We start from the raw sequence: 27,883 nt of genomic DNA, 5'->3' as shown, positions 1-27,883 counted from the left end.
CCTCCCCAGCCCTGAGCCTCCTCTGCCACCCCTGTCCGCCCCAGCCCACCCAGATTAGGGCAGACAGGAGCCCGAGCCCTCCGGGGAGCTGCTCTCCAAGGCCCCGTAGCCATCGAGCTTCATCATCCCGATGAGGTGGACTGGGATCGAGAGGAAGGAGCGGCGGGTGGCGAAGATGTAGCTGATCTCCATGAAGGTTTTGTTCTTGGTCTCGGGGATGATGAGGTAGACATACAGAGCCACCAGCAGGCAGATGCTGCAGAAAACTAGGTAGCAAAAGGCACCAGCTGACATCTGGAGACAACGAGAGAGCAGAGACGGGACAGTGAGCCAGGCACCCTCAAGCTGGACACGACATGAAGCAGAGACCCTTCCCATTCCCTCTGCCTGGGCTGGCCCTGGCCAGCACTGAGCTGAGCCAGGATTATGAGCATCCCTGGCGTTAAGCCTGGCTTGGCATCCCATCCTGAGGGAGCAGCAGGGCTGTGTCCATCCCCTCCTCCTCCCATGGCCCCTCCAGACCAGTACCTGCAAGAAGGGGAAGACAAAGCCAATGGTGAAGTTGCAGAGCCAGTTGAGGGACCCCCCCACGATGTAGGCGGCCGGGCGGTGCGACTGCGTGAAGAGCTCAGCTGTCATCAGGAAGGGGACACCGGCTGTGGAGGGAGGGGACAGATTGAGGGTGTAGGGGATGAGCTGCATCAGGCACCCCTGGGGCCAACAGTTCCTGCCCACTGCAGTCCTGTGTGTGGCCAAAGGGCCGGAGCCCAGCAAGACCCACAGGTCAAAGTGGTGGTGCGCTGGCAGGGCTGGACGAGCTGGGGAGCGCAGGGATGGGTGAACCAGTGTCCTGCCCTTGGTCTTCCTTTGGGATCCATCTTGGTGGGTGGGTGATGTCCCCGCTGGCCTATCACAGTTGCACTTTGCTGGGTGCTGAGGCCAATTTCACAAGTTAGAAAGTTTCAGACTGAGTCAAAATTGAGGGAGAGCACTTCATCTAGACCCTCATTTTGTAATAATTTGCCTAAATGCTGATATATTAAATCTCATATAGACCACAGGCACAGAGAAATGTGTTCCTGGTGCCCTCCATGAAGCCCTTCCCAGCCTCCCTTGATCGAAAGAAACGGTTTAGAAAATTTCCTTCTATGGCTGATTTACGCAGGAAAGAAGCGACCACATTTTCAAGCATCAGAATTTCCCGCAGGATATAGAAATGCCATTTTCCAACCAGCTTTTCTCATGCACGGTGAAAAAAACCCAGAACGACCAAAGACGATTGCCCAAGCCAACCTGGCTACTGAAAACTGGACATGGGTTTTGGCTACTTCTCCCAGAAGGACCCAGCTCCCCCCACCACGTGTCACTGGGCTGGAACCCCTGGGTCCCAGGGCTGTCCCTTTGCTGGAGGGCAGGATTCAAGGATTTGAGGATTTTGGTCCAGGGCACATCCCGGGGCACACGGGGATCTAGCAGAGGACTGTATTTGATGTGGTGACATGACTGGGGTTCCACTGCCTGGGACAGGGCTGACTATGACCTCTTTATAAAAGATGCTCCAATGGAAAAGACAAATGAAAAAAGTGCCAGTAAGTGAGGGAGAAGTGGAGCCCCTGACGGACTCTTACTCACAGCTCACCCAGAATAGAGATATATATTTTTTTGTTTTAAAACTCCTATTCATCATTGTTTGTGAACAATGAGCCATTAAAATCCTAATTAAAGATGTAATTACAGTGAATAAAGTCTGGGCTGAGGATGAATTATAGATCTGTTAACAGCTCTGCTAATACATCAACTGGGTAAACCAGTCCAGGTTTCACTCCTGGCTGTCGGAGCCTGCGCTCGTGCCGGTGCTTGGTTAGGGGCAGGACGATGCTTGCCAGCTGCACCGTGATGGGAGCGGGTGACACCTCCAGAGAGGTGTGGGAAAGGCTGCCAGGGCTCTCTCCCCGTTTGGCCCAGAAGCAGGGATGAGGAGGAGGAGGTGGTGCATGACCCGGGGATGTGTGGGGCTGGAGGGGCTTGTGGTGGGGTCTTGCTCGCAGGGTGCAGCTTGATAAACCCAGGCCTGGCCACAGGGAAGGGGCCAGAGCACCAGTCCTGCCACCTGCCTGCAAACCCCACTGCTTCCCGCTCCCCTGGGGCCCTGATTCCCACCCCACCACCCCCACAGCTCCCACCGGCCCCAAACCCACCTGGTCCCATGCAGAAGCCAGCGATGATGCCAACCACGCAGGCGACACCGACGTAGCGCATCCAGGGCAGGGCAGTCTGCGAGGGGACACGGGGACGGGGGATGCTGCTGGCATGGTGGCCCTGAGCTTTGTGCCCAGTGTCCCCAGGACGGGGCTTCCCTGACCCTCTGCTTGGTGGTAGCCCTCGGGGATGTTGGCCGTGCGGGGCAAAGCTGCTGAGTTTCAGCCTCAGCAAAGCTCAGTGACTTGTGATGCTGAGCCACCCCCAGAGCTGCAGGTGCATCCATGGGAGCAGGCAGCAGAGGAAGGACCCTGTGGACCCCTCCATCTCCCCTGGCATTTGAGAGCCTCCTCCTTGGGGACAGCTATTCTGCAAGAAAAGCTGCCAAAAGTGGCAGGATTCTTCTCATGTGGATTTGTGGTGTTTGGGGTTTTTTTGTTGTCATTCTTTGCTCGGAATTTTCCTTCCCTTGAACTTTAAAGGGAAAACATTGCTTGGAAAGAGCCATCTCACCTCTCATTTCCATGCACTCTCCCTCCCCTGGGGTGGTACCCACCCCTTCATCACCCAGCCCTCATTAAGGTACCTGGTGCTCCATCCCCAGCCGTGGCAGTGGCCAGACCCTACCTGCAGCAGCAGGGAGAAAGTGATGCCGGCCGAGCAGATGCCCATGGCGCAGAAGCCGGTGATGATGAGGGGCCGCCGGCCCAGCTTCTCGATGGTAAAGCACTGCCGAGGGAGAGCAGAGACCAATGGGGTGGTGGGAAGCTCCCCACCGAGATGGGGGCACGCCCTGAACCCCAGATCCAGCTCCCAGATGGAGGGATGCTCCTGGTGGCATCTGGGGGGGTGGGGGCAGCCCCAGCTCAGAGCTCCTGGGTTGGGGACAGGGCACGGGAAGACTCAGGACTCCTGGGTCCCAGGGGTGAGGGTGCACCAGGCAGCAGCAGGGTCCCACAGAGCCCTGTTAGGGTGCAGGGTCGGGGCTGGCTGGGGTGGCCCCATGGCTGCATTGGCATCAGCACTGAGCGGAGGTGCTGGGCTGGGCACGGGGCGTTTTTGGGGCAGCAGGCAGAGGAGGCAGGGTGTGGGCAGGCGGCACGGCAGCGTCTGGAGCAGGCAGGGTATTGACAGCAGAACAAATGCCTGTAATTTTATAACCAATCTCGGCATGTCCGTTGGGGGCCGTTTTGCGGGGCTGCTCCCGAGCAATCCGGCTGCACGCTGGGCAGCTGCCGGGGGCTGGGGCTGCCCCCTAGCCATGGCAGGGGAGAAGGGGGCGTCCCGCGGAGGGGCAGGGGGGGTGGCTGGGGAAGCCCCACTCTGCTGTGAGTTGAGCTACGGGGAGAGGGGAGCAGCCTTCTGCTCAGCTCCATTTTTCTGGGAGCAGCCACCCCCTATCCATCTCTCTAATTGTCAGGGAGCGGATTTAGTGCCGGGTGGCTCGGGCTGACCCCAAGTGACACTTGCAGATGGGACGAGGGCCATAAATCTGCCCGGCCCAGTGCTAACTCTCTGGCTAAATGAGGCCTGGCAAGGGGGAACGGGGCTGCTAGCCCAGGGCTAGGCTGGTGCTCGGCTGGGGGGGCAGAAGGGAACATGCAGCTCTGCTAACCGAGTGACAATGAAATCGGGAGCCAGAAGGAACTACTTATCCCCCTCCATCATCCCCAACCTGCTCCTTGCCTGGCATCTCCCCCCAACCTCCCTGCTACCCACTTACCACAAAATTTTCCCACCTCTCCTAGATGTGACCCCACAAATTGAGCCCCTCTTGTCTCATCTTCCCATCCCATTTCCCTGCCAAACCCTCTACCCTCCAGAAAAGGGGCTTTGCTATGGCATGGACAGCATTTGGGGTCCATCCAGTCCCCCTCTGTTTGATGGTGCAGGGAGCTGGTAACAAGGCTCTGGCACCGAGGGGCTGCATCTGTCTGTCTGTCCGTCACTCACTCCGATCAGCCCAGCAACAACTTCAATGGCACCGGTGCCCACAGTGGTGTAGGGAATCTGGGACACAGGGATCCCGGCGTTCTCGAAGATGGTGTTGGTGTAAAACCAGATCTGCCGAGAAGGGGACTTAGTGTGAGCTGGGGGGGCTGGAGACATGAGGCACTTGATGAAATGAATTGCCAGGTCTCAGCTCAGCCTCTGCAGAGCCAGGTCCTGGGCTGAGGACCCCACAGGGCTTACGGCGTCGATCCCCGAGAGCTGCATGCCGGCATTCACCACCACCACCGAGAGGGTTTGCCAGCAGATGGAGCGGTCCCGCAGCAGCTGCCAGACGGAAACCATCTCCACGGAGGAGAGCGACCGCTGCTCTTCTTTCATCTCCTTGATTACATCCTGCACGTCGGGTGTCCCCAGGAACTGGTGCAGCGCTGTGGAGAGAATGGCGGTCACAGGCACACAGCTCCCCATTGCAGAGTGGATGCTCATAGGCATGACACAGGGCAGGGGCAGGGGCTTAGCTCTGCCCTGGCTCAGCCTTGCCAGGAGACCTCCCTGACCCATGAGGCTGAGCATCCACAGGAACAAAGGAGATGTTTTACATGATGGTGATGGGCACCATGGAAATGCTACAGCACAACTGGGTGGGACAGAAGGGCTGAACCATACATAAGGACTATGGTGGGCTGTCAGGTCTGGGGATGGAAGGATGCTACAAGGCTGCACCTTGGTCTCAGGAGACCTCGGCCCAGCACCCAGCAGCTACCAGGGCCAATCTCGCCCAGGACACCCACACCCCCTCACCCTTGGTGGCCCCACAGACGTCGTTCCTCTCTATCAGCAGGTACCGCGGGCTCTCAGGGAAGCAGTGCAGCAGCAGGAGCTGGAGAGAGGCAGGAATGACCACCATGGACAGGAAAAGGGGCCAGAACCTGTCCTGAGAGGAGTTGAAACAGGACGTGTCACGGGAATGGCAGAGCAGGGTCCAGCGTGTGTGGGCTGGGGTATTGCTGTGCTCACCTCACCCAGCAGCTCTGGGAGGCCCAGGACCTGTGCAAAGAAAACCCCCAGGCAGATGAAGATGCTGGGCATGAGGCCCAGGAAACCTCGCAGGTTCTTGGGGGCGATTTCTCCCAGGTAGAGGGGGACCACACTGAGACAGATACCTGGGGGCACAGGAGAGACAAGGACGGGAGAGGCAGTGGGGAGAAGAGTGCCCTGCTGAGCCCTCTGTGCATCTCCTCCTATGCCCAGCACCATCCATGGTGGGGACCTCATGACCAGGGAGCTGGCCCTGTCTGCCCCATGGAGACCCCCACTGCAAGGAAGGGCCCGTGCACAGCCCTATAGCCCGGGAAGCACCTACCTGAGTGGATCCCCATGATGGAGCGGCCAATGATCACCATCTCAGGGGACCTCAGCTCCCGGCTGAAGCCCATGAAGCCACCGGCCAGGAGGACAAGGAGAGCACTGCGGCTCAGCGCGCCCTTCCTAGAAGAAGACAAGCAGTAGGGCAGCCCCTCCATCCCCAACCTGTCCCTCAACCACCCTGTCCCACGCCACCCCCTTACCTGCCGTACCGCTCCACCAGCACCCCCACGAGCAGGGAGCCCACCAGCCCACCCAGGGCGAAGATGGAGACAGTCAGGGAGTAGAGGAGGGTCAGGGAGCCAGGGGCCAGCCCGTGCCCGTACCGCTGAGACCACGTGGCGTTGTAGAAAGCCTTTATGTGCTGTGGGGCAGAGAGACACATACAGGCACCGAATGTGTTGGGAGAAAGGGGAAGACAAGGGAAGATGGGTCCTGTAGGGAAAATGTCATGGGTTTAACAGCATTGCAGGTGATGCAGGACTGGGGATGACTGAGATGTGCTGGTCTGGTTGCTCAGCCAGCCTCAGCACCACTGGGGTTTAAAGACAACTTAGAGATGCCGCAGGCAGAGCTGGAGCTGGAGCAAGGAGGCTATGGGGAGCTTTCCCCAGCCCCTGTCTTCGAAGGGGAGACCAGTTTGGGAGGTACAAGAACACAGGCTCCCATGTCCCTCCTGTGCCATCCCTCTCCTCGGGCTGCTCTCTGCAGGTGACTGCCCAAGGGAAATGCCAGCATTTTGATGTGGGGATGCTGGGTAGCGGTCCCTCCACCCTCCCAGGGAGGGATCCAGAGCCCTTCCTGTGCTCCCGGAGAGGCTTGCTGTCCCTTACCACCGCTGGCGAGTTCACGACAGCCAGGTTGTAGCCATAGAGCATGGAGGAGCTGAAGGACACCAGGAGAGCGACTGACAGCAGTGGGAAGGTGAGGTGCTGGGAGAGAGGAGGAGGAGTCGGCACAGACCCTGCCAGTGGAGCCAGGGGCCACAGTCACGCATGGCATGAGCTGTGTTGGGTCACCGCCCCTTTTCTAGTAGGGATGTCGCTGGCCCAGAGCACAGACCCCAATGCGACAAGAACCCTGTGCTGAGCATCACTCCAGACCATCACCCAGCCCAGCCGATCTGGCTTCCCTGTGGCTGGTCTTGTGGCTGTGGCACAAGGCTTTACCCTGGCAGTGGCCCAGCTCAGGCTGCCTGGCCTGGCTGCCAGGCCAAACCAACCGTGTCCCTGGGTGGGGAGGGGGCAGCAGGCAGAAGGGGGTGGGTGAAGGAGAGGGAGACACCCGTCCCCTCCCGTAGATGGGGGCACCCGAATGGCATGGCACTGCTGCAAGCTGCCTGCATGTACCTCCTGCTGGGGAGGCCCAGAGCTGCTGCAAGGTGCAGTTCCCTGCAGCAGGTCCCAGCTCTCCCAAAATGCCACATGCACCCACCTCCTAAACACTCGCCCCCCATCAGCACCTCCATCACCTGCTCCGGCTGCGTGTGAACAGGCAGGATGGGTATCCTCGCTGCAGGGAGCCGACGGACACCCTGCAGCCCCAACCCAGCTGGGGGGCTTGAGACCAGCCCACCCCGGGACCGGGGTGCCCAGCAGGACCCCCTCAGCCGCAGAGGCACCCCTGAGTGCTGCACCCGGCTGTCTCCCCTGGAGCAATGAGCATCCCACGGCCCCACAGTTATGGGGCTGTGGCGCAGTGTGGGGGTGTCTGTGTCCCCCGGGGGCAGTCCCGTGTTCCAGCACCCGGACCTCAGCCCCGCCGGGGGGAGCAGAGCCCGACTCTGCCCGCAGCCCCCCCAGCACGGTAGCCGGATCCGTAGCACCCAGCAGCTCCCGGCTCACGCACACCAAATCCCCACTAATTCCACCAGGAATCCCGAGCCGGGAAAGGTAGGGGTTAGATCGGGGCTGGATGGGAGGGACGGAGGGGGGACACCGTGGGGCAGATGGGGAGCGGGGATGGGGCAGTCCCCCCAGCCCGCAGGGAGCTCACCCCAGTGATGTCCCCGCCGGGCCGCGGGGTCCCTTCCCCGACCGTCGGGGCGAGGCTGCAGCCGGAACGGGGGGAGGGAGGAGGAGATGGAGGGGAGGAAGGCAGCCCCAGCCCGGCGACCTGGCTCGTCTCTCTCATTTTCAGATGGAAGAAGGAGAAGGAGAAGGAGAGGGAGAGGGAGAAAGAGAGGGAGGCAGGACAGGGCAGGGAGCCCAGGTGCCCCCGGGGCTCATTGGAGGCGCCCGAGCAGCGGGAGGAGGAGTCCGGGGGTGTCCCCCTCCTCGTCGGGGGCGGGGGGCAGAGGCAGGCCGGCACCTTCGAGCTGCCCAGCCTGCCGAGAGGCCACGGCCCGGGGACAGAGGGACCACCGATGTGGTGCTCTGCCACCCTTTAGAGCCCCTGCATGTCCCCTCCTAACGGGGGTGGTCCCGGGGAGCGTCCCTGCAGCACCCCCGAGGCTTGGGGCGAAGGGGCAGCCCCACATCACCCAACACCCCCGCATCCTCCCCGGCCCCTCTCCCACCCTGTCAGATGTGTGGGGCAGATGTGCCCCATCCTCTGCAGCTGGGGCAGGAGGGCCGGTACGCACAGGGCCATGGCTCAGGTCAGCTGCCTTCCCCGGGCACCGAGGGGCACAGTCCCCGGCCCCAGAGAGGAGAGACTCGGCTCATGGCAGCTCAGAGGAATCCAATTTTGCTGCGGCCAGGAGCTGCCTCCCCTGCTGCTAATGAAGTGCCTTTAATTAGCAGCCTAATAGCAAGCTCTTAATTTGCTGAACAGCCAGTTGAAAGGATGGGGACCCCACTAAGCCAAGGCTGGCAACGGCTCCAAGGGCTTAAAAGGGACAGGCCCTGGCTGGCCCCACCTCGGGAGGGTTCCCGCAGGGACGGGGGCTGAGGAGCAGGGCTGGGAGACCCCCATGGGCACCTCTGGGCCTGCTGTGCCCAACTCCAGCCGGGCTGTCTCAGGTGAGGGAGAGCCCGGGTGTCTCACACATGATGCTCCAGCTCCTGTCTCTTCCCTCCACATGAGCTTCCAGCTCTCCCCAAAAACACCGTGCCCTCTCACTAGCCATAATCTCTCACCAGCCTGCCAGCACTCAGCTTTTCCCAGGGCTGGCACCTGCTCAAGAGCTCCTATGTCTGGCTGAGACTCAGTTTCTTTATGTCTTGACCAGGACATGGCCTTTACCTTCATGCAGGTGTGCTGGGTGGCTGCAGAGGCCTTGGTGAAAGGACCACAGTGAGGGAGAGCTGCAGGGAGTCATGGTCCTTCAGGGGATGGTCCCATTTAATTCCCAGAACAGCAGGATGATCTATTTATCAGACATGCCCACAGGTGAGATGACTCCGCAGGAGGAGGATGTGCAGCCTGTGGGTACCAGCCATGCCCAAAGCACTTGCAGTGCTGCGGGGCAGCCCTTAACACCCCCAGGACTCACTCCAAGCCCTGTGCTAAGACAGGGCAAAGCAGCAAACCCAGGACAGCACAGTAAGCCAGGCCATGCTGTCCTACAGCCATGCTCCCAATCTGGTCATCCAGGTACACGTCTCACCTCTGGGACCAGCACCTGGAGAGTTATATGTGCCCAGCCAGTGGTCTCTGCCACAGGGAGAGGAGGAAACAGCAGCAGCCATCTCTCCCCCATCCTGAGCCATCCCAGCAAGTACCCACCTAAAAACCCTCCTGGAGCTTCCCAGCCCCTCTGCACTGAAGTCCTTATCAATCTCCAAACCCAGTGCTCAGCCCCATCGCCATAGCCCCTCTCCTGCCGCACAGCCTGATGCTGAGAACCAAGCAGGGACATCCTCAGGACGCTGCTCCAAGCCAAGGGGGTGGCCACTGCCTTGATTTAGTGGGTCAATCTGGGTTACTGTCACTGGTTCCCAGCAGCGGCTGGGATAATGGGAGCTGAGGTTTAGCAGCTGATATACAGGTGAGAAACACTTGCAGGGGGAGGGAGGAGGAGGAGGAGGAGAGGAAAGCCTGGGGTGCCAATTAAGGGTCACCAGGGAGCTGGGTTAATTGGAGACACTCCTGTGACCTGACCTGGTGACAGCAGCACACTGTAAGACAGAGTGCTGGCGAGAAACACCTGCTGCTCTGTGCTTCGAGGGAGCTCATCTCCGCAATTTACAGGCGTCCCCATTCCCCTGCCTCAGTGCAAGGACTCCCTGGCTAAAACACCCCCCTTGGCTGGGAAAGTGACTGTGAGCCCACAAACCACCCTCATCCCCTCCCACTGTCACTCCTTGGGGCTTCCATCCCACCTTTGCCTCGCTGCTGACCCGGTCCCCAGATGCAGCACTGGGTCTGTCCCTGTTTTGGTGCTCCCACCATGGGATGCTCATGTGGGTGCTCATACACCTCGTCTCCTTGAGGCATCACACACACAGCACCTGGGGCACACAAGGAAACCCAGGAGGAGCAGGAAAGGCAGAGCAGCAGGAAGAGCCGGTCTCAGCACACATCCTGCACAGAGCCATGGCACCTGCCAAGGCCAGGAGGACAGAGATGCTGTTGGGAGCCCCACATTCTCCTGAGGGCTTCCTCTGAGCTGATGGCGTGGTGCTGTGCAGGGTCCCAGCAGGGCTCAGCTGCCTGTGGCGTGGGCAGAGGCAGGATCCATCCTGCCCCAAGGAGCTTGTGTGGAGGGGAAGGACAGAGCCAGCCAGCTGCAATGGCAGAGGGCCTGGTGCCTCCTGGCTCCCTGCCCAGCTCCCCAGGGCCAGCCATGCAGGTCCCCACACCACAGACACAAAACACTTGCAAAAAACTGGTATGAGGAGTTCTGCAGGACTGGGGAATGCAGCAGCGGAAGACCGACTGGGAGACACCACCCCCTTTTCCAGGATGAGATGGAAATCCTTCGGAGACGACATGGTCTTCAGTGCTGCCTCTTGGTGCCAAGCACCGTCCAGTAAAAAACAGAACAAAGTCCACAAGGAAGCAGTAAGTGGCTCGAATAAATGCAGGAAAAAAGATGCATTGTTTAGCAGCTGCTGACCCCTTTCCCTGCGCTGGAGGGGAGGGAACTTGGCGGAATGGGTGCAGCAGGCAGAGCTGCTCGCAGACATCTCTGCAGCTTGAAAGGTCAGAGCAGTTTGCTGGTGCTGCCCTTTTGCAGCTGACACTGCAGAAACGGAGATGGTCCGGCAGCCTCCCCACCTCGCTGCCCCCTCGGAGGAGAAGCCTTCCTTGATCTGCCTTTGTAAATGCCAGCACGGTGCTTTGGGCATGGGACAGGGAGTCTTGGACACATCAGCTGCGTGATGTCAACCAGGTGCTGGAGTTTCTGCAAACCACAGTGGCCTCCAGAAGAAACTCAGCAGTGTCCCTAGTGAAAGCTGTCTCTGCCTTGTTGTGCTGGAAAGCCCATCTGACTGTTCTCCAGCTGCAGGAAGGCTAGTTATCTGTACGTACAGCTGAGACCTTTTCAAGCCCAGGTTTTCCTGCTCATATCCCTTATCCAACTTCAGTGGTTCCCTGCAGATCAGCCCCACAGCTCAGCAACCTCCCTGCTGGTTTGGAGATTTCTAGCTGCTCCTACCAGCCGGGTGCATGTCAGCAAAGCATTTTGGAGACAAAACTCAGGATGGGAAGATAACACTGATGAGAAACAAAGAATATCCTTTGGGGATATAGCGAATGTGTGTCTGAGCTCTCTTGGGGCAAAGCGAAGTGGCTGGTACTCACACACATGCACTGCTGGGAGCTTGCCAGAAGAGCATCACATCCCTGTCCATCAGATGTCCTCAGCCATACTCACCAAGGAAGGACTGGCCAGCAAAGGGGACAGGCTGAGACCTCAGACGGCTGCAGCCCCTTACGTTAGGTTTGCATGGGATACTTAGCTCAAGCAGGATCTTGTTTTCCTCTGCTAGTCTTCTCCTCCAGCAGTGCAGCTGCTTTCCTCCTGGGACAGTGTCCTGGGCAGTGTGTGCGTTGGCTGTGAAGCAACTTCAGCACTTGGAGAAGAGGAATCTTCTGCAGGCACAGCTAAACGGAGCGAGCACCAGGCTCTCAAACCCAGGTGTGGCATGTTATTCCCACAAAACGCTTAATCATTCCCACACCCTCCTGGGCGCTGCCAGGTCTGCCATCGCACAGGGGGAGCTCCGCCGCACACGGCCTGCGAACAAACGGGACCAGGATGCTGCCGGAGCAGGCACAGCCCGTCCCCGGGCGCTGCCGGGACCGCTCGCCCGCAGAAATCAATGGCGGCACTAGAGCACGTCTATCTGCTCAGGGCCTTTGTCTCCCTGGCCATGCTGCCTCCTCTGCCGAGAGCTCCCCATCCTAATACTCCTCAAACCGGTGCAGCACTACCCAACTGCTGAATTAATCCTGAACATTTCTTGTAAGAATTACATTAATTCTAGCCTAGCAGGTCTAAACTGTCCCATTTCCTCTTTCCAAAAACTAGCTTACTATACTCTTGAAAGCATATATATAATATCATAAAAAAAGAAACCAACTAATTCATTTTGAAGCTGTAGGCGGCGGCTCAAATGCTGTTAATTTGAAGCTATGGTAAACATTACTTTCCTCCTTCATTTGAAGTGGAAATAAGGCACACATTTTTAAACAGAAAGGGTAATTAACCACTGAATCTATTTAAGATAAGCTGTCTGGTGTTCATTCTTTTCCAGTGGAAATTTACAATTGAGATTGCTTTTCTTTCTCAAAGACTCTCTTTAGTACTTGAGTTTTTGGATGCCATGCCAGAATTCCTGGGAGAAGTTTTCCAGCCAGTGCCTTGCAGCACAGCACTGTCCCAGTCCTGGAAATCTGGAGTAAATACACTGATCCTTATCTTTAAACATGAAGGAGAAGGACAGGAAGGACTAGCTACAGAACAGCTAGAAATAACCCACAAGGAGAGCCTGTTTTTTCCATAGGACTGGGTAGTATGTGGGTCATTTGGGTACACACAGAGACCTGGGGCTGTGAGTACAAAAGCAAAGGGCTCTCATTCCTGTGTGCTGGCAGTCACATGTTGTTTAAGTCAAGATGCATCCTGCGTTACAGACCAATCCAAAACGATGGATGAAGCCTGTCACTGCAATTCTTCTTCCAAATCTATTATCGGATGGGAGGAAAGAGCAGGGAGGGAATAGAAAAGGTTAAAGGGATGTAAAAATACATATATATACACATCACTATATATATATATACACATATATATATACACACGCATATGTATATACATATATACATAAAAATGCCAAACCCTTTCCAAACAAAGCATGCGGCTGCTGGGATCTCTGTCACAAGGAGAGACGAGGATTGGAAGTGACGGGAATCCTGCTCCCAGCGCTTCAGAAAAGCAGGAGCCTTCGCAATCTCCAGTCACCCGCTGGCTCCCAAGAATGGAGCCAGCAGGGAGAAAGATGGCGGGAGCGCGGGATTTGTTTGTTTTCTGACCACCCCAGGAGTCAGGATTTTAAAACTGCGGTGGCCTTTGTTTTAAAAGGGGCTGTTAAGTAAAACGGAAAGATCCAAGGCTGCTATCCAAGAAGCATTTTTAAGAGAAAGGTATTCTGAGGGCAAGGGTGCTTGCATTAAAATTCAGGCGAGCCCTAAGCACGACAGCAACCCCAGCCACGGAGCTGCGTGGCGGTGCTGCGATATGTCAATTACTCACTCATTATTGAACAGCAGGATTCTGATTAGCTTATAAAACAAATTTGTGCTTCTCCTGCCAGGATCTTGCAACAGTACCCAGAAACACACAAAGTCTTTATAGCTTCGCCTCCCCACTTTTTTAATGGGCAGGATGGCTCCAGCTCTTCTGTTTCAGCCACATTCGTTCTCTGGCTTACAGGGTGGACTCATTTGCCCCAGCCAGAGGCCATCAGCTATGAATGGAGAGTTTGTTAATTAAAAAGTATGCGGTGGTTTTAGGAATAAGTGTTTTTCCCCACTGCCAGAGCAGTCTTTTATGCTGCATTCATCAATAAGCGGCAGCTCAGAGGTGGGACTGGCGACCGCAGGCTCCAGGAGTCTTGTGAAGCTGCATCTACCCAGGCCTGGGGGCAAAGACGTCCACCTGACAGCCGCAGCACTTCCAGGAGTTCACACTGCAAACGTGTTCACGATGTACAGTGCACGTGTAGCAGAAGTGTGACTCACATACACAGGGCTTGAAGAAGATACAGGCTTGGTATTTTAACAGTGTCGTTCACCCCGAAAGGAAAACAGGAGAGATTCACAGCTTAATCTTTGTATTTGTATTTAAGTTATTTTCTGAACAGTTAAAAAAAAAAAAAACAAACCACACTGTTACCATGATCCTAGCTCAAGTGAACATTAGTACATTAACTACACATCACCGTAACATAATCACAAAATTCAAAGCACTCATTACTTAAGAATCCAGATAACAAATATAGCAGAGTAACAAACAGAAAACTCTGGAGAAACCATGTTCTTTCTCACCTCTCCCACTTCCACACCCACCTCAGCCTGAGCAGGCAGAAGTGACGCAGCACAGGCTGGCCTGGCAGGCACGCAGCTCTCCTAAACGTAACGATGTAAAATGACTGGGAGAAATGGGACCTGTTATGCTTTGCCGAGGTCCACATTATTTTTCTGCCATGCTAAAACTGTGGCTAGGCCGAGCCCTGCAATGCCTCGCATGATAAAGACAAAGTAGCTGAAAGCAAACTTTTACGCTCAAAAGCAGCTCCAGATTTTCACATTGAATTGCCAAAAATTCCCACAGCTATCTCCTTGTAAAAGCCACTGCAAATAGCCCAGGACAGGCTGGCCTGCCTTCCTCCTGCATGTGGAGCTTTGCTCAGATGTAAATCAGTGTTTGAGTGCCAGCAGACTAAAACACTTCACCTGAAGAGGCAACAAATTGTTATTCATCATACAGGTACAAGCAGAGCTGCTCTGTGACGAAGACTGGTATTTCATGCTGATTTTCTGGCCACAGCTGCACTTGGCTCCTGTTTGAGCAGAAATCTGGGTATCTTTCAGGGTGACAGGCTATTAAAAAAAGAGATCTATTTAGGAGCTGGCTACAATATCTAAAGAGCTCGTTGTATATCCCTGTACATCAGCATCCCTCTGATTTTGAGAATATCAGCTGAACATCACTACGGATTAACCAGTGTTGCCAACTCCCATGGGATATCCTCTGGACAACAAATGTGGAAGTCCAGCGGTCTTTGGAAAGTCACAGGAAGAGTCTTCTGACAAGACAAAAGACAATTTATTCTGGCAGTGTGCCAAGGCTCACCCTGGGAGAGGTGCTTTGGGAATTTGCCAGCAGTTTGGCTACACCTCATTTAAAAATAAAATGGGGTGAGGGGGAAAGGAGAGGAAGCCAAACGCTGAGCCTCAGCAGGCAGCCGTTCCTCTCAACCTGCTCTGCTGGGGTTGTGGAGAAGGGACGCACCCAAGGGACCTGCTCCTCCTCTAAGTCTCTGAATTAAAAGTGGGGACAGAAAGACTGTGTCCCCCTCATGCCAATCAATCCAGTAGGGATTTACCGGCAGGAGGATGGAGGGATTTCATATGGAGATCTCCTCTGGGGACAGCTGGGTCACGTGCTGTTCCTCCTCCTTCTGGGAAGCTGCTGCTTATTGCTTCAGGAGGAACAACAGTAGGGCACAGCTCAGCATGTCAGGTGCATCATGCATGCCACTTGGGAGACCCTGGCAAAGTTCATTCTTCTCTTGGCAAGTGTAGTGTAGTCCATCCCTTTCTCCTCATGCCCTCAGGACAACCTAAAAGGGGCATCAACCGACAAGTTCAATGGTTGGAGGCCTTGCCTTGCTTTATTACCTCCTGATGACTTTTCATATTCTCATAGAAAACCTCTATTCTTCTGAGTCAATTACACAAGCAGAGAGATCTGTTTTCAGCATTGTCCCCATTTCTGTAGAGATCCATCTCCATCCCCGCACTCCCTCCTGGCTCTCAACTATTTGGGTTGTTTTCTTTTCCTCCCGCAATTGAGAGAAATCCTGCAGTAGGAAGGCTGGCTGCTCCTTCTCATCTGCTTCTCCAGCTAGGAGGAGCTGCTAGTATTTGTGATTTATCAATCACAAATATTCCCCCCAAAAGTGAGTTTATGAATTGTCAGCCACAAAAGGCAGATCTAAAATGGTGTTAAAGGAAGCTCACAATGTTAGGAAAATAGCCCAATCTGGAGATGTGCTTCCCATTGGAGCTGGGATGCCAAAAAACTCAGAACCAAGCCTGGAGAGCTCTGCTCAGACTGAGAATGGAACATGTGGCAGGGGCAGAAAACACATACCTAGGAGTGAAGAAACGTACATGATACTCTCCAGCTTTTTCAGTGTTCAAAAAAAATTAAGAAAAAAGGATCCTTTGGAGCAGGAGGCAGGTAGGTAGAGCATGGTGGTCCAAGTCAGCTTCCAGTTTAGAAACAAGCGTAAAGCACGTCAATGTTTCTGATGATCATGGACTTCTCAACTTGTCACCTGAATCCTTCCATTCCAACAGTGGATGTGTCTGTCCCTGAATGTTAATGGGGAGCAGAGGGAGCTGCTGCAGAGGAGACAGCTGCAGAAGTTTTCTCGCTGCAAATTCCTTCATGCTATTTTCTATTTGCATATTTTAAAGCAAGCTGTATTTCTCTGAGGATGAGAAATATTTGCAGCAAAACTGTGCCCTATTGCAAAGGAGTCACAAGCAGGAGACAGCATGGCCATAACGGATTGTCCTGCTCTGAATGCCCCACACCTCCAGTACTTCCATCCCATAGTCCAAGCGGGAAGGCTAGTGTGAGCTTCCTACTCGTGGGAGAAGTGCTGATCTCTATGCAGCAGAGGTATTTCATTTTGTTTCAAAGCGATGTGCAACACTTAAAGCCCACAGACACTCCCAGCCCTTTTTTATCTCCTTTCAGCAGACACGTTCTAGTTCTTTTTCATCATAAACTCTGCAATTACTCCAACCTGGCTGAGGGATTATCCATCCAGTTCATGCTGAAACCTCTCTCTCACATGCACTCTTGCACACTCACACACACACGCACACATACCCTAAGGGGGCGAAGTCTGAAAAAGCCACTTTCTTCTGACATTGGGAGATCTACTCACCAGATTGCTCCTCCCTGGGTGCACAACAGACACCACCAAATGTCAGGCTGTGGCAGTTTCAAGTTCAAGTTAGATCAGTTAACTTCAGTTTCCTTCTTAGCTATCTGAAAATTTGTACAGCTCGGGGAGTGGGAGAGGAATCCTCGTCCTTCTGCAGTTCTGTATGAAGTACCCAGACACACTCCCTTCTTGATGGTAAGACACCGTTCTTGTCATGTGCTGAAAACGGATTTCAGCTGTTGCTCTCTAGTTGTACCTTAACAGCTCTATACAGCAGAGTTCAAACTATGGTACCACTTGAAGACCCATCAGTGCCTAGAAGTTACAGAGTAGCAGTATGGAGCAGCAGGGCTATGACAACCAAGGACAATCTGCAATGGTGTTGTCTCTATGTTTGGCCAGCCAGTCTTCCAGTTCTTTCAAATACTCTCAACCAGCAAAATAAAATACATCCTTGCAAGTATTGTCCACAAAGATGCAACTAAAACATAAGGAAGTTCTTCAGCCTTCAGAGGCTAGAGCAACTGATCATTGTTTTCTACAATAACCTACATGTAAAAGACAGAGCATGAGCAAACTGAAGAAAATAACTATTAAATCTGCAGCCAAGGTCATATAAACCCCTGCTGATAAGCAGCCATGCTGCAGATCTTGTAATAACTGAACTTAGAGGAATGGTGTTCAAATAACACTAAAAATAAGACTCAGAACTTCAACTCAGCAAAGACTGGGATGTAAACTTTGATTCTCTCCGCTCCCTTGCCACTTTGGCTTCGGGACTGCCGTATGCCTGATACGTAGAGCTGCCCAAAACACAAAACAGCCTTCCTAGACTTAAAAGTAGTGCCAAAATTAGTTGTGGATGAACTTATCATTGTGACTCAGAACTTTTATGACTCTGTAGAGGCAAGTCATGCTGTTAGTGTTATCTGAACAGAGACAACTTGTTAACCTGCTTGACTCTTTCACAGTAATAGTTCAAACAGAAAACAGGAGCATCACCGCACACTCTGAGACGCTCCTTAGAACTGATGTAGTCTCTAGGCTCAAGGAAAATACAGGGAGCTGAGTGCTCAACACTGCGGCCCATGTGCTGCAGGAACTGCACTAGGTACTCCCCAAGCACCAGCTTTCCCTTCCTCTACAACTCCACTGCCTTCTTGTCTGTCTTAGCTGTCACCGAAATGAATTAAACCCTCTGGACTGCTCTTTGGGGACTCTTGGCCCAGCTCCTTGCAAAATTTCATTGGTGGAAAAAGCGCATCCCAAGCAATTAGAAACAAAGCAACTGCTTCCCCAGCAAAGTGAAGTTGATGAGAATAGCTTAAAAAAAATTCCCATCTGCCAAGTTCCAAGTTTAGAGGGTGTTAACAAAGCCTGTTTAAAACCCCTCCAGCCCAGAGACAAAGCGCCCCAATTTCCTACTGTGGCACTGGAGCAACTCCCCACTAAGGCAGCCGGGGTTATTCAAGACCTACAGTGGAAGATCTGGGCCCAAATGTGGAATGGCCAGGGACTGATTTCCACCGTCTTTCCTGATCTGAATGCAGGCCTGCTGCAATTCCTTCCAGCTCTGTGAAAAGCACATTTTTCTCCCACACCTCTCTGTCTAGTTCAGAGACATGCAAAATTGTCTCTCATGTCCCTCCTCTTCAGGGCTATTTTTATTTTCTAAACAACGGCAATTCGCAAAAGCCTCAGCTAGAAAGCAGAGATCCAGCTCAGCTATCAGCAAAGGGACTCAGCAGCCTGTATCCCTAAACCGTAATGCAGCATGCACGTAGGTTAGAGAAGCACACCAAAGGCTCTCCCTCTGAAGGCTTTCTAGCAAGGCCAGCCTCAGAAATGCTGCACAACTGGCCTGGAGCCACTGCTAACTGTACTGATGGTACTCATGGCCATACTCATTTCACACATCTGCCATCACCGGGGAACTGTGCCCCACTGGTGTTCATGTGAGCGAAATATTACTGTCACAGTCAAGAGTGTTTGTGTAGTGTCTCCATTCGAGGGTGGCTCAATCTCCAAAGCTCCACAAGGTTTTTAGCAGCTCCCTCTTTCAGCACCCAGCTACAGCCTCTCTGAGGGGAGAAAGAATGGAAAGGAAGGATCAATGTTCAGTTTTCCTCCTCACCCCAGCTTCAAACTTCCTCCAATTTACAGAATGATTCGTAAGCCACCAGCAACACACTGTCTTCAGGGAGGACAGCAGGAGGAAGATGGTACAGACAATCCCTTTGCCAGTGAAATAGCGCCCTGGGCCAACATTTCACCCAGGGTGGGGGTGGACAGGATCTCAGCCCCAGTCTATCATGCTTGGGACTTTGGCAGAAGAGAGTTTTAACTTTTCATTGACTAGCATTCCCCAGCCAAGCAGATGTTAAGGAAGAGTACAATACACATCCAGCTTCCAAAGGGTTAGCAGAGCAGGCAGGAGAGGAAAGAGATGGATTTTGCTCATAATAGTCAAATTTCAAGGGTCCCCTCTCCACAAAAAATAGGTCTGCAGTCAGAACAGCCAAAAGCCTCAGGGAAGTCGGGGTGGGAGGGGGCTGGTCTGGCTGTTTTAAGTGTTTCTGTTACTCTTCAGAGCTGAATGCTTTTTTGAAGGCCTAGCAATGGATATTGATTTCAGTCTGAGAGTAGCAGCCTCCCACCCACTCACTTCAGTGACTCTCTCAGCAGGATGCACTGTGGCTACGTGTCTTCTGCTTAACAGCAAAGCAACACATTCTGGCAACATCTTAAATATATTCATAGGACATCTGTGACTGGGTTTGGAGGGGAACCAAACAGGGTAAAGGGAAGAGGAGTGAACAGGAAGAGGGGGACGAGGGAGGAAAGGGATGGGAAGGTTTAAAAATGTTAACTGTTCATGAAAGATAAAAGTCATCTTCTGATATAGCAGCACTTTAGCAGTCAGCCGCGCTGAGTAGACCCTGTCTGAGATCAACCGCATGCCAACTTTGTTCCAGAAACAAGTCTGAGAGACTCTTCAGCAAGTATTGGTTACGTGGATAGTTCTTTTGTCCTGGCATTGGCAGATAATTTAAATACTGCAGCTTAAATGAGTCCTGGGAACAAAAAACAGAACAAAACAAACAAACCCCATTTGTACTAAACCTTTTAATGATTTAAAAGAACATCTGATTGACCAGAGTGTTTGAGAAAATCAAGATGGCTGATCTGACAGCTCTAGAGCATCACTGTATATTTACCAATCAAACAGATTTGATACAGGATGTGCCCCATGACGGAGTATTTTCATGGGAAAATGTCACTGTGGACACTTACTTGCAGAAGCCTGTCAGCTCTTCTGCCATTTTTCTCAAGCTATTAACAATAATTATGCATGTACCCACCAAAGTGGGCAATCATGCCACGCCACTCATATACATCAAATCCACTCTACAACTGACTCAAACATGTGAAACATTATGTCCTCCCCACACTGTGCTGGCCAAGACAAAAGGGTAAGGTGACGTGCAAACCAGGCAAGCTCTGATATGAACAATTTAACACCCGTGCTATGTTACAGAGAACGAGGGCTAGGCCCTATCAGTAAATGATTTTGCACATTGATGCATCTCGATTAAACTTGCCTGGGCTTGTGCCTCAGTGTCCCCTCCCCGAGCCAAACCGTTCTCTTGAATCAGCTTGCTGCAGAGTGAGAAGAATGGTCACCACTTCAGAGGGAGCAAACAAAGCTGACGCTTCTTGGCAAAACCCTCCCGTCTGGTGACAACTGCCCAGGGTCACACCATCTGCATCCCCTTGTTAGGCAGCAGCTGCTCTACTCACTCTGCAGAAATCTTTCTTCCTTTTGGACAGCAGTGATAGCTGATTTAATTATTGATGATGATGGACAGAGGAGTTCTTCAGGGGAACTCACACGTGCCACATGCCGCAAATCCTAAAATAAAGTCCCTATCCTAAGTTATCAAAACCATTCCTGTCCTTTTACAGGACACTGTAATTACTGTCCAATCAAGACGAGAAACAGTGATAGACCCAGCTAATTATCCAAGCAGCATGCTCACGCTACATCCAATATCACCTTTGCACCTCGTGTTTTTTGTTTTTTTTTTTTTTTTTTTTTTTTTTTTTTTACCTGTGCGAGTGTGAGGTACAGTGTAGTGTTATTTATCTTGAGATGTAGGTGTATGTTCTGGATGGGGAACGAGTGGATTCTGCTTGGGCAGCTGGGTCATTCAGAAAATCCCAGATGAGGATGGTGTCATCATGTGAGCTGCTGACGATCTGGAACTCATCAAACTGAAGTCGAAAGACTCTTCCAGAATGCTCCTAAATGCAAGTGGGAGACACAGCATGTTACAGAAGATGAACTTGGGAGTGGATTCTAGTGTTACATTAATTTCTCAGTAAACCCCACGTGATACACTGTGCATCGCCATCACATCGTGTAAATTAAGTCCTCTTTCAGTGAAAAGGGTTTGCCATATCCGAGTATTTGGCTCACAGGGAGTTTACATCACAGTTATCCTGTTACTCCTTAAATCCCAATACTGGACACCCACTGTGCAGAACAAACCAAGCTCCCTCCACCACACAATTCAGTCTGCTGAGGCTGATGGGAGCGCTGTCTTCCTTGTTCCATGGTGAAACTCCTTCCTGAAATCACAGCATTCCCAGATGTAGCAGGTTACAGGGGGAGAGACAAGAACTTTACATTGAAGACTTGGCACCATTGCCACTGCTGAAGAGGAAGAGTTTAATACTGGAGGACGCTAAGGAGCCTGTTGCAAAGTCCAATGACACAGTAGTAATTCCTCTTAAGCAGTTCTAAGAATATGAACTAGAAAGGGCATTCTTTATAGGCAGTTTGCATTCTGCTCCGAGGCTGAGTGGAAATGGCATGACGACTTGGCAAGAGTTCAGACTGTAATTAACAGAAGGTAACGGCAAGATCCTGGATATCACTATGCTTTCCCTTTTGTGTTGCTTATTTTTCCTTGGTGCTTACACTGCTGCAAGAGTGAGCAGTGGCCTCCTCCTCAGTCAGGAGGGAACAGAAACCATGCAACTAGGGCGAGCCCTATCTCTTCCATTAATACCTATTTCTCTTTAGTGCTCACATGTTGTAAGGGGCTTAGGGTCAGGAAAAGACATGTCTTAAAATATTTTAATACTGAAAACACAAGTTTCTCAACCATTTAGACAAATCAGAATTGTTAGCTACTAAATGGGAAGACTCTGTCTTATGGCACAGGACTATGAAAATACATCTTGGTTTGCAAAGCACAATAGCTGCTTTAAAGTGAATCTCTGAATCTTTACATTAAAATTAATGGAAAATACGCACACACAGAAAATTCAGATTCTAATTTTAAGATAAATTTTTAAAAAAGCCTGATCATTGAAATCTTTCTGATCTTCTAACTGTAACTCGAATTTGTCTTAAAAACACCTTATGGGTTTCTGTCTTCCCACCTATTCCAAAAGGAAATGTTTTTTCCAGAGTCTGTTGTAGCAGTGAAATAAAGAAGTTCTTGCTAAAAAAATATCACTACAACAGTCAAGTCCACGGAGGGATTGCTCACAGAGACACCGAGAAAGAGAGGTACTTCCAAACATTGTTTCCAAAACTCTCTTTTTTTCTCCCAGGCACTGGGGGCTAAGTAAGGTTGCCCTCAAAGTTCCATATAGCACCTGCCTTTTGCTGTTGCAGTGGCAATAAGCAGAATGCACACCCTAAGCTGAGACCACAAGGACCTGGACTCCTTAGCTGAACTGTGTGCTTATTCTGTGCCTGGAAAGCTTCTGTCAAATTCATGTAGCTGCTGTTCCAGCTAACGGAAGACAAAACTGGAAGGGACTTGGCATGCAGAGTGCATTTGTTATCTGTGCACTTTCCTCCTACTGTTTGAAAATTGAACATGAGCAGCAGGAGACTCACGATGTTCATTGTGCAGCCAGGTTTAATTTTGGAGGCCGAGGGAAGAGAGAGAAAAAAACAAACCATGGGTAAGCGAGTATAAGGACGCCCTGTTGTCATAAACATGAAAAGTCCTAAAAGCACCACAACTGCCTTCTCTGTCCCCCCTCTTCTGGCCCCCTCCATTGCTATCAAACAGGGATTTATGAGCATCCATGTGTTGAGATTCCTACAGTGTTTCCATCCCACCGCTTCTGATTTATAATATAATTAGCTGGGGCACTTTGGCTGTCCACTGCTGGAAAATGCAGAGGAAATCACACCAGTTAAATTAAGTCTACAGGTTAGTAGGCACACATTTGTCTCAGGCTGGAGCAGGAACACAACTAATACCAAGCTGAAGCCTTAGACTCTCAGGATATGTGCTCACGGGCACAGAGTTGTTCCATAGTTTGCAACTGGGTGGCCAATGACAAAGGGTTTTTCTGGATTTCAGCCATGAAACTATTTGCAGTTCTATTTGGCTAACAAGAAGGTTTTTCACCATAGTACCTGCAGGCATCCAAGGCTCTCTCAGACTCTTACTCTGCAGCTTACGATCCAAATACATGATTGGAAAAGAGTTAGCATGGCTTAATGATCTACTGCCTGTCAGCAGTCACAGTAACCCTCACAGCCTGCACCAAACCTGAAGTAAAATACTTCAGCGAAATCTACAGCAACAGCAGCAATTCAGGTGGCTGATGAGTGTGCAGAAGGTCAGCTAGCACAGCTCAGCTGGTGAGAGGCAACCACACTTTTAGAGAATCAGACAGCCCTAGTACAATCTTGGTTTAGAGCACAGTCTATAGTCACACACCACAGCAGGAAAAGGTCTAACATATACCAACTCCAACACTGCCCAAATACTTCTTAGCTAAAACTATAAATACATTTAGTATTTCTTTTTCAATGAGAATTCGGTACTAGATTGGAATCTTCCTTTAACCCTAGAAACAGTGCAAGTTTTTCAGGGTGAATGTGATGGAGGAATGCTTATAGGAACTATCCCGTGACCTCAGCTGTACTGGCATTTTTCTCACCACCTTCCCACACTGTTCTAAGACCAGTGAAGAGCTGCTGTTAACAACATTAACAGTCATGCTTAACACTTACACAACAATGTTTTAACCACACCATCATCAGACCCGCGCTAAATGTCAATGGACAGCATGAGAGGAGTAGCTGTTGTTTGAGTCAATTTCACTGGCTGTTCTGGTCCTTAGTCTCTCTTTCCTTAAACACCCAAAAGCCAGTTAAAAGCAATCCCAAGGTTGTTTTGGTTCTTGTTGCTCAAATTTGGAATGTACTACTCTTCCGTAAGAAACTCCATGTCAACTACTCAAAAAATGTACTACTGCATCATTAGGTACACACTGGTTGAAGTAAACCCACTGGCACACATGGATTCCAGGAAGGAAAAGTCTCAAATACAGATTTAGTTGTTAACTTCAAATCACAGAACAGAAGTGTTAAAAAGTGAATGAAATCTCTACAAGTTCTAATTTTTAATGCTTTATAGCTTGCAAGATTAAAAAAAACAACTGAACACCCAAAGAAGCCAGATCCCTAGAAATGATTTCTAGGTCCTGCAGACTGAGCTAAGCTGACTTGAGTTTTCATGGCTTAAGAGCCCTGATCAAGCACACTTTTCTACCCTCTCCACCACTCCTACCAAAAGCTCTTACCACAAGGGTTCGCAAGCAGAGGGTCCCAGCTGGAGCACGGGGGTCCAAAGCAGCCACAAGATCCCATACTTTAATTTTCCTGGTAGTGAAAAAATAGAAAAATATCACGGCTTTGTTAAAGAGAAAAGAGCAAGTGCTCATAGAAAAAAAATAACTGTTGATACATCTTAGCTAATACATCACTTCAAGGAAAATTACAGCAATCCTTCTGCTCTTGAGATCTGGTTCTTGCATTTCCTCTTTGTAAAGCTTACAGAACTTCATAGGAGAAAAAATATGCTGTCAACAAAGTAAAATGCATAAAAAGCAGGTAGCAATAACTAACAGAAACACGTGGAAGTGCAGAGACCTAGTCTGTAATGGCAAATGGTCCAGAAGACATAACCATGGATGGGAAAGATTGTTCTTTCCAGTGGTTCAGCTAGAATAGGTTTCAGGTTGAGTCAGTCAGATATTCTTACAAGCTAAAGAACTGGACCACACACATCAAATCACACTGACTTATTTCAAAAAAAAGAAAAAAAGGTATACTTTGTTGCATGATCCTGATTTACTGGTGATGAAAAGGTCCTCTTGGTATGACAGATAAGGAGTCTAATATTTATAAGGAAGATAAAGCAAAGTGGGATGTGAGACACTAAGACAGACAGGAAGATGCAAGGTATTGACTGCACTGACAGTCTCACCCATCATATGCCCCGCTGACTATCCTCTTGTTATCAAAGCGTATGCATCTCACCAACTCTTCATGTCCTTCCAGTACTCGTAAACATGCCCCACACTCGATATCCCACAGCCTAGAAGAGAGTACAAAGCAGCAAAAAGAATTTCTGAATATCTGGTCATTGCAATGAAACATTCAGTCTTTGCTTGTAATTAATGGAAACTTGGAAATAAAGATTATGATTGATGAGATAACAAAGAAGAAACAAACTACACATATCACTCCTTTCCTACTGTCAAGTGGATGCACACTTTTCATCACGACCCTGTTAGGTTACAGTACCACACAGAAAATGAGTCAGTGACTCAAAAATTTTGAGACCAGTTGTGTCTGGTATCTACTGTTCTAGTAACACAGGATATGTCCCAGTTGCATGAGCCTCGTAACTTTCTTTAACTGAGGCTGATTTTTCATAAAAGTATCCTGCCGTGATTTTAAGATGGTAAGAGGAGACTTACCAATTCACTTGGCAGCTTACTCCAATGGGTAAGATGACCTTCACAGGGCACATGCCCCTTTCTGTACCCCTACATGCCCGTTTCTGATTTGAAGACTACCATCAGACAAATGAAGACACCAACAGTGGTGAAAGGTGTAAGAATTAATCGTCCCTTTCTACTTGTCATTTCTCCCACTGAAGGTACATTTCCTCTGTAATCTAGACATCTTATGCATAAGCTAAAATGGGGATTCTATGTTTATTATTTGGTAATGCATTTTCTCCTTGCTCTCAAATAATTTCTGTGGCTCTCTGCTAACTGTTTCTAGTAATTCAATATTTTAAAGGAGTTCTGGCACCCAAACCAGGACACAATATCCCCGTAAGAGACCCAGCAATGTGTTATTCTCTCAACTGTAAATATTCAAGAGTTCTGGCCTTTGTGAAGGATTTTTAGCATGGAGAATAAATTAAAATACATTAAGTTTTACAATTACACAGTATCTTGAAAAAAATTTCAGAAACACTTGACAGTTATGAAGTAAGTCTATTTGCTCTCCATGCTTTTTTCAGCTCTTCTACATGACTCCAAATTACCACGCATAAAAAGACTGTTTGCCTACAAGAACTGAAACTCTTTGACACGCATTGTCTAGAGGCGTTCCACCTCTGGCAGAAACATGCTCTGCTTACACAGGAATCTGCTGTGGTTCCCTGACGCACAGTTGAAAGAAAGCAGTTGCAAATGTTTTTAACTACTCATTCAGTAAGAGTTCAGACTGACACGAACTTCACAGTAGTGAGAAATACCAATGATTCATGGAATTCCTCTGGGTGACACATCTCAAAGCAGCACAGCTGCTGAGGGGTCAGGTCACTTTTCCTTGAGACATACAAAAAGAAAGAGATAAACTGTTCCCACATATTTTACTCCTGAGGTCCCCCAGGAGTGTGGATGTGTGCCCAAGGATCCAGTGGATGTGTGCCCAAGGTAGGCGGATAATGATTGCAGACATCCTGCCACAACAAGCTGCTCTCACTTTGGACAACAGAGAAATGAGCAGAACTTTCTTCACTGTAGGACTGGGAAAGGATTTGTCTATGCACACGTCTGAGGCCAATGAGGAGCACAAGGTGATTCTTTGCTCCGTGAAGTTGATCTTTCAGGAATCTGTGAAGATCCCAATAGTCTTCACAGGAGAATCAGTGTAACAGTCAAGGTCAGAGCAAGTAACTCCATGGCAAAGGTCAGCCAAAGGCACTCTGGCTGGTCAGAGAGCATTAAGTCTCTCAAGGACTGTAACAGGATGGACAATGCCAGAAATGAACTGGCGCAGAAAGGTTTGAAGAGCAATCTTGTGCCAGGAACTTTCATGCCATGTGTTTCCATTCCTTGCCATCAGTCCAGAGATTGCCAGCAGCTCTGGGAGGCTGTACCACACTAATTCAGGCCTGTGTTTTCAGGTCCCAGTTTAAGGTTTTAGCTGAATCTGATTAGAAGAGATGATCATACCCCTACCCATGTAGGGAATGGGCCTTCATGTACAAAAGGGATAACTGCCATGTAAGAGCAGAATCTCCTTGCAGAACTGGTGCTACGGGTACCTCCCAGATTTGATAACCTTATCAAATTTCTACTTCTTTAAATAGTCAAAGGACCAAAGAGTAAGAGAACTACTCTAAAGGCTTAAAAACTCACTAAAGAAACTTACTACAAAGCATTCACAGTTAAAAACACTACCACTCTTCCTTTCTACAGCTTTGAGAGAACTTCTGGAAGTAGAGGGAGGTCTGCAATTATCTCAGTCTTTAATTTACTTGAAGTCCTGGCAGAGATGGAAGATACACAGAAGGCAAGTGACTTCAAATCTCCATCTCCTAGAGCAAATGCTGTTGTCTAAACAGTCCAGTATCAGATCCCCATCAACACTGGAGGTTGAACATGCACATGCAAATCAACCACTTGTTTAAGTATTAACCCAAGATAATGTAGTCTGATTCTATTTTCTTGCTCTAAATTATCTTTTTTGTTTTTCTTTTTTTTTTTTCTATACCTTGCTTGTCTGTAGCAATCAAGAACTTTAGCCCTGGAGGCTAAGATATTAAAGTGATTGGATTAAACTTGATGGACCAGTTTCTATCGCATGGAAATGGGCACAATGACAGCTATGCCTATGCAGCTGTGCCCTCTTACATTAGTGAAATTTCTGGCCTAAACCAAAACCTAAATAATTTCTATACACGGAGTCTCTCTACAGAAGGAAGATTATTGACTTCTCAGCTACTTCACATGTCCTTACGTTTGCAGTTGCAAAACTAGAAATCACAGAGTCATCTTTTGGAAAAAAGTTCCCCTGCTACTGAGGAACAATAAACTTCAAATTCTGTATCAGGAGGCAGCCCCTACTAAAGGCCAACACACAACATATGGCATTTTACAGCAGATTAAAATCAAACATTCAAAACATCAAGCCACCCACAAAAATTACTTAGTAACCTGTCCTT

General features: G+C 50.4%; 2 protein-coding genes across 7 annotated transcripts in view; both read right to left on the bottom strand.

The window, feature by feature from the left end:
• Positions 1-54: 54 nt before the first annotated feature.
• On the bottom strand, positions 55-7,650 carry LOC104374396 (solute carrier family 2, facilitated glucose transporter member 5). Its single transcript, XM_086616228.1, has 12 exons — positions 7,513-7,650; positions 6,351-6,449; positions 5,721-5,881; positions 5,516-5,640; positions 5,170-5,315; positions 4,954-5,086; positions 4,393-4,580; positions 4,153-4,263; positions 2,827-2,928; positions 2,199-2,274; positions 529-656; positions 55-294 (listed from the first exon to the last, which is right to left on the bottom strand). The coding sequence occupies exons 1-12, from the start codon at positions 7,648-7,650 to the stop codon at positions 55-57; spliced, it is 1,647 nt and encodes a 548-aa protein (XP_086472354.1).
• Positions 7,651-14,700: 7,050 nt separating this feature from the next.
• The window catches only part of BTRC (beta-transducin repeat containing E3 ubiquitin protein ligase), a 122,808-nt gene continuing 109,625 nt past the window's right edge, over positions 14,701-27,883 (bottom strand). For all 6 annotated transcript variants that reach the window (XM_086616223.1, XM_086616225.1, XM_086616222.1 and 3 more), the window contains 4 exons: positions 24,902-25,012; positions 24,216-24,294; positions 20,704-20,897; positions 14,701-19,666 (listed from right to left, as the gene is read on the bottom strand). In XM_086616223.1, the coding sequence (XP_086472349.1) occupies positions 20,736-20,897; positions 24,216-24,294; positions 24,902-25,012 (352 nt within the window). In that variant the 3' untranslated portion in view covers positions 14,701-19,666; positions 20,704-20,735. The remainder of the gene's footprint in view (positions 19,667-20,703; positions 20,898-24,215; positions 24,295-24,901; positions 25,013-27,883) is intronic.

Source organism: Tauraco erythrolophus, chromosome 9 (assembly GCF_009769465.1).
Source record: "Tauraco erythrolophus isolate bTauEry1 chromosome 9, bTauEry1.pri, whole genome shotgun sequence".
Classification (NCBI taxonomy): Eukaryota; Metazoa; Chordata; class Aves; order Musophagiformes; family Musophagidae; genus Tauraco; species Tauraco erythrolophus.
Note: the sequence above shows the minus strand (reverse complement) of the source record. Positions and strands in the feature narration are given on the sequence as shown.